This window comes from Canis lupus, chromosome 18, assembly GCF_003254725.2.
Source record: "Canis lupus dingo isolate Sandy chromosome 18, ASM325472v2, whole genome shotgun sequence".
Classification (NCBI taxonomy): Eukaryota; Metazoa; Chordata; class Mammalia; order Carnivora; family Canidae; genus Canis; species Canis lupus.
Genome location: NC_064260.1, coordinates 48,328,552 through 48,334,900, shown reverse-complemented (window position 1 = coordinate 48,334,900; position 6,349 = coordinate 48,328,552). Strand labels below are relative to the sequence as shown.

General features: G+C 57.4%; 1 protein-coding gene across 1 annotated transcript; it reads right to left on the bottom strand.

The window, feature by feature from the left end:
- Nucleotides 1-1,596: 1,596 nt before the first annotated feature.
- FGF4 (fibroblast growth factor 4) lies at nucleotides 1,597-5,474 on the bottom strand. Its single transcript, XM_025451762.3, has 3 exons — nucleotides 5,135-5,474; nucleotides 4,499-4,602; nucleotides 1,597-3,964 (listed from the first exon to the last, which is right to left on the bottom strand). The coding sequence occupies exons 1-3, from the start codon at nucleotides 5,472-5,474 to the stop codon at nucleotides 3,788-3,790; spliced, it is 621 nt and encodes a 206-aa protein (XP_025307547.1). The 3' UTR covers nucleotides 1,597-3,787.
- Between the last annotated feature and the right edge of the window lie 875 nt (nucleotides 5,475-6,349).

Here is a 6,349-nt window from a genome sequence, read left to right as displayed (position 1 = left end):
GGCCGGGGCCTTCCTTTTCCTCACTTGGGTACCCCTAGCTCTTAGCGCTGTGGCCAGCATATAGTAGGCATGCAACAAATATATGTTAAGTGAGTGAGTGACCCCTCTGTCCTCCTCTGGGCCTATCTGCAGCCTGTGACCACAACGGGCAGGCTTCCACCCCAGCAGCTGGGTGAGGCCTTCCATGTTCAGCCAGAGACCTTCGGGGACCAGAGGAGAGCAGAAGCCAGGCCAAGCCCGGACATCACTGGGGCTTCAGTCCTCACCTCCCCAACCCCGGCCCTGCAAGGACTATGAATTATTAGTTTCTATCGTGCTGTAGTGACAAAGTGCCACACGCTGAGTCCCTCAACATAACAGGAACAGAAGTCTCACCATCCTGGAGGCCAGAAGCCCAACATCTCATATCTGCTCGGGGGCCGCCCTGCGGCTGCTGCTGTTTCCGTGTGCTCTGGCGTTCCTCCACCTGATGGAGGGCACCCCAACCTCCTCCTTCCCAGGGCCTTCTTCCTCCATCCGTGTCTCTCTGTGACCTCTCTAGAGGCACACCTGCCACAGGGGATGAAAACCCACCCTAATGACCTTATTTTAATGCAATTACCTCTTTAAAGACCCTATTTCCAAACAAGGTCATATTCTCGGTTCTGGGGGTTTAGGGCTCCAATTATTTCTTTTTCACGGGGACACAATTTAACCCGAAACATTGCCCATGCACTTCTTGGGCACATTTAGTCTAGGTCACGGGTGATGAGAAGAGAAGGAGAATGTGATGTCTTGGAGAGCAAAATAGGTACAATTAAAGATCCTGCAGCTCTGATCACCTTTTTTGGGTCTTTTTGTCAAGTGATTGGATCTGTGTTGTGGGGGGAGGAGTACCCATTTTCTAGGCCCTTTACATGCATGTTTAATTTTTTATTGGCATCCACACGACTAAACCAGTTCTGTATCAAGTCCTATTAGAGACTAGTTATATTCATATGTCAGAAACTAACCTATGTCCTTCCTGTGAGACACGCTCTGGAAGTTTCTACGCAATCTGGCTATATCCCATTTCCTTTTTACAAAAGGCTAGTTGTAGTCGTTTTATTGATTTCAAGACTCATCCTTACTCTACTTAAGAGTTTGAAAACCCTGCTTGAGTCAATCTTCTGATGACCAGCTCTGGGGGCTCACTCCCTGGCCCCAGGAAAGTGCAAACTGCTGTGGATGGTGCCAGGCCAAGCTGCGGGGAGGGTGGTGAGGAGGTGAGGGGGGCTGGGGGGGTCACTGAGCTTTGGTCAGTCCCAGTGTGGGGATGGTGTGAATTGGCCCCATCACAGGAATAAACTGCAAGATTCAGAGTCCTCACGAAACTCTGTGACGCTCACACCCCACTAGGCGCCCGTCTTCAAGGCCACATTTGTGTGGACACAGCTGGTGAAAATTCGTCTCCCCCACCCCCACCCGCAGCCAGGCAAGGCTCAAGGCCTCAAATAGACACCGGGAGGCTGGACGCAACCATAGCATGGCATTTCCAGGCAGGTTTTAATCGTTTTCAATACCTTCCCCGGTTCTTTACATCAAGTCCAATGGGGTTCTTTTCATACATGACAAATGTTTCCATTTATTCGGCATATGTCAATGTGCACAGCACATACATCACAATAGGGCTCAGCACCTGTATAAAACTACAGACAGATCCTGCAAACCGCGGAAAGTACAGAAACCTTAGATCCCATCACGACAGTAGAAAACACTTTGCAATATTGCAGAGGTCCAATGACATCTCTATACGCTTCCCACAAGGCTCGCTGACTAGCAAGTGGCCAAGGATCACCACATTCTGCACTTAAGACATCTTCATTCCTGACAATCGGATTGGGCTCTGAGATGAGACATCGTGCCATCATCCCAAGGCAGCTAAGACTTAGGAAGCGAGTATTTGAAATACCGAATGTCCACACATTCCAGCCCCGCCCCCTCCCCCCCATCAGCACCGAGACCTGGGAGCATCCCCTCTGCTCAAGACTCCTGGAGCCTAGGACGCAATTTAAAATTGAAAACATTTTTTATTTCACCGCACGGACGGGGACGGCCGGTTGAGATGTACAGTCCAGCCATCAGGCTTCACGAGCGGCTTCCTTCCTCCTCCAAGGCCTTGGTTTAAGGACAGTATTTTAAGTAGATAATTTGCATTCGAACAAAGAGTTTTAAAAAGGAATGTGAAAGACACAAACTCCAATCAGCCTTTTCCAGTCTTGCTGTCTGTAGACTCCCATAAAGTTAATTTGGGAGGTGGTTCAGAAACATCCTAGGAGAGCATTAAAGTCTTGACAAAACATTCGGAGCATTTCTGGTAGCGAGCTAAGGTCATTTTGTATAAACTCTAAAAAGTCATTCATTAAAATTAAATGTTTGCCATCACCTCAGGACTTTTTTTAAACATCACCGACCCTGCCTCTTCCATCTTTGCTGCAGCGACAGGGGTTACATTTGTAAAATATATAAAGAAAAATATAAGGTTACTTGGTGACCATATAGTGCACTCTAACAGCTGTCTGCAAATATTTTCACCATGATTATCCTTACTAAAAGTAAATCACGGGGTAAAGATAGCTCAAACGTGACAAGGTTTCAATGGGACGCACCGACGCTATCTGCAATCCTCTTTGGCTACATATGGAAAAAGAGCCACTTGGGATAGGGAACGCCTGCGCCGGGTCTGAGCTTTCTGCAGATTTCACCAGATGAGTGGGTTAAGGGTTTCGAGGTAGATGTTAAGTCCACTTCATCAGGTAATGCAATGGAGAGAAGCGGCACCTTCCTCCATGCAAACACTGCATTAAGTGTTTTTGTACAATGACAAGGACATTCCATCTAAAAAGAACAGCTAGTTCTAGCTCAAATCTTCCCAGGCACAGGGAAGCACATTAAAACAAACAAACAAAATCTATATTCTATGACTTATCAGAAGTACCAGCTACCACAAATTGTATTTTATCACTCGGGCTTTGGTTGTGGTTGCAAATATACCCATCTATCCACTTCCAGCTTTTCAGCGGGAGATGGGTTCCTTTCCGTCGGATTCACAAAATTGCTTTGTTTTTGCCTCTTCCTCAGTGGCCACAGAGAAACATGGGCTGTGGCTGAGCCAAAAAAGGAAAACAGGAGTTTATAAAGTTGTCTAAGAGTCTCCCCCATCGGGGAGATGGAGGAAGATTGACTACAGAAAAGTTCAAAGGTCAGTCTTGGCAGATCTAAAAACAGAGTGACAGTGGTGCACTCCCACAGTGCATTTTCTGTACCCGAAGTAAGGCGATATGTCCCGATGAATAGCAACAGGGCACAAAGGAGCGGGGCGCCGGAGGATGCTAGGAGCAGAGCCAGGGCTGGGAGGGTCCTTAGCTAGCTCCATGGCCCCAGGAAGGCCTCTCCAGACACAGAGATGCTCAGCACCACAGTACAAGGGACCGTGCAAAGCAGGGTTGAGACTGGAGTCTGACGTCACCGTTTTTAAAAACACAGAGTAGCAGCACACTTGTGACAACTTTTTGACAAGTTAAATAAATCCAGTGGAAAGGTCTTCACCGGTCTTACTAGAAAACTCAGGGTTGGTTTTTTTTTTTTTCTTTTCTTTTTTTTTTCTCCAGAAAAATACAAAACACACCCACAGAACCATAAATAATTTGGTGGCGATATATACACATTTAAATAATTAATTTAAATATCTTACACCTACTCTGGCATTAAATTGTCCATCTGGAGAAAGTCTCCTGAGCATTGGGAAACTGAGGCAGGATGCCTGGAGTCACAGCCTGGGGAGGAAGTGGGTGACCTTCATGGTGGGGGACACTCGGCTCCCTTTCTTGGTCTTCCCGTTCTTGCTCAGGGCAATGAACATGCCCGGGTACCTGTAGCACTCGTAGGCATTGTAGTTGTTGGGGAGCAGGATCTCTTTGAACTTGCACTCCTCGGTGAAGAAGGGCTGGGAGGGAGAAGGGACAGAGTCAGGTGGGGCCACCTCCTGGCCAAGGAACCCTGAGGGTCACTTGTCAGGGGCTCCTTTCTGGCCAAGCCCTGATCTGGCTGAGAGAAGTTGAGGTGCCAAGACCCCCATAGGGTGAGAAGACCAAGGTGACCAGCCCACAGCAGTTGGTGCTCCAGCCACCTGCTCAGCACCTGGCGGCCAGAGAATCTCCTACCAGAGACTGCAGTCCTGCCTGCTGGAACCCACCGGAGAGAGGCTACAGAGAAGGCCTGGTATTGGCACCTCTTAATGGACTAGGAGGTGCCACGCGGGGATGGCAGAGACCTCATTGTTCCTGTCTTGGGTCTCTGCCCCTTGTTTGGACGGCCTGGGTCACCCGCACGGCCGCAGAGTACTTGTGTTTGGGGGGGAGGTGCCAGTCCTGTGACCCACCAGTCCCACGATCCGGGCTCCAGGCATACACAGGCCGGCCTGGAAGACTCCGGATCCTCCCGCGCTGCCGGGTGCTCTGCTGGCCCTCGCGGTACTCACCGAGCCGTACAGCTTGCCCTTGCTGCTCATGGCCACGAAGAACCGGCTGGCCACGCCGAAGATGCTCACCACGCCCCGCTCCACCGGCGAGAGCTCCAGCAGGCCTGGGGGCGGGGCGCGGGTCACTCCCGGGCAGGGGACCCTGGCCCGCCCCAGCCGTTCCGGAACCCCCTCGGGCCGCGGGCCACCGGGACCCCGTTTCTGGGGGCGGGGGTGGATGTAGAGGGGCCCCGGAGCCCGGCGTGCGCGGGTGCGCACTGGCTGGCCTCCCGACCCGGCCCCGCGGCGGCCGCGCCCAGTCCCGGGCAGCAGGAGCCGGGTGGCCCCCAGGGTCCCCGAGCCGGGCCGACCCGGACGCGCTTCTCGGGCCCCGCGGGCGCAGGCGCTGGAATTCGGCACCCAGAGCCGGGGCTTCCGAAGGCGGGGAGGCGGGGCCCGTTCGCCCCGGTGCGCAGAGACAGTCGCCGCCGGACTCCGGGGCCGCGGATGCCTCTGTCCCTGCGGGGGGGACCGGAACCGGAGTCCGTCCCGGTTCCCACGGCCGCCGGCAGGTGCCAGCCGGGGCCTCCGCGTGCGGGTCGGAAGGGGCGGCCGTGCCCGGGGCCCCCACCCTTCGCGCCGGCGCGCCCCACTCACTGTCGCTCGTGTCCGCGTGCACGCCGCCGATGCGGCCGTCGGGGAGCACCTGGAGGTGGAAGCCGATGCCCACGTTGCAGTAGAGCCGCCGCAGCCGCTTGATGCCCAGGAGGTAGTCGCCGGCGCCGCTCTGGACGGCCGCCTCCTTGGGCTGCGCGGCCACCGGCAGGCGCGCCAGCGAGCGCACCACCAGGCTCTCCCAGCGGCGCTCCAGCTCGGCGCCCAGCGTGCCGTTGGGGGCGGTGGGGGCGGCGGCGCCCCCGCGGCCGGCCCAGGGCGCCAGCACCGCCAGCAGGACCGCCGGGAGCAGCGCCGCCGCGGCCGCCCCGGGCCCCGCCATCCCCGCCCTCGGGCCGTGCGCCCGGGAAGCCGCGGGGCCGAGCTGCGCCTGTGGCGGCCCGCGGGAGCGCACGGCCGGGACTCGGTGCGGAGCGCGCGGCCGCAGGCGGAGCGGGAGGCGAGGCGCGGGGCCCCCGGGCGCCGGGGCTACCCGGGCTGCATGGAGCGGCGGGCGGCGGGCGGCGGGCGGGACGCGCGGCCGGGCTGGGACCCTGCGGAGCGGTGCGCGCCTCCCTGCGCGCTGGGCCGGCCGCTGCCGAGCCGCTATATATAGCCGGGCGCCCCCTCCTACTCCCGCGGGGGGCCGTTCGCGCTCGCCTGGGCGCCCGGGGCGCTGTGGCGCTCGCGGCCGGTCGCAGGCCGCCTGCCAATCAGGGCTGGGGGAGGGGAGGCGGCCGGGACGAGCGCCGCTAGTGCCACCTGGAGGGTCCCCGGCCCCCACCCCGGGCTCCGCGGGCTCGCCGACCTGTTGGTCCCGCCCCTCGCGTCTCCTGCGCCCCTGCCTTCCAGCCGAAGTTTTGCCTTCCGCACTTTGTCCCTGCGGTCTCCTTCTCGCCTCTGCCTGAGCCGCTTGAGTGCTGCGCGAAGCGGGCACCCTCAGGGCCCAGCAGCCACCCCTGGCGCCCGGACTCTCGGGGACTCTCCGGAACCTGGTTCCTTTGCTGGCACCATGCAGACCCGCCTCGGTTTGGGGGGTAGGTTAGGGTAACCAGTAACGCGAAAGGTCGGAGGCTGGGGGCAGGTACGTGTCCCCTGCACTGGGGCGGATGCAGAGATGGAGTTCTGCGAGCCAGGTAGAGGCATCCCCCAGCAAGGTGCTTCCAGTGGACGCTGCTAAGGGAATGCAAGGCGGTTGAGGCGGTGGGGGTGCGCCCA

Bases quoted from the DNA above. Each gene is read 5' to 3' on its own strand.
- FGF4 (XM_025451762.3), bottom strand. From the start codon at position 5,474: ATGGCGGGGCCCGGGGCGGCCGCGGCGGCGCTGCTCCCGGCGGTCCTG. The intron at 4,603-5,134 runs GTGAGTGGGGCG...CCCCGCCCCCAG, and splicing joins GCACGCGGACACGAGCGACA to GCCTGCTGGAGCTCTCGCCG. The intron at 3,965-4,498 runs GTGAGTACCGCG...TCTCCCTCCCAG, and splicing joins AGGGCAAGCTGTACGGCTCG to CCCTTCTTCACCGAGGAGTG.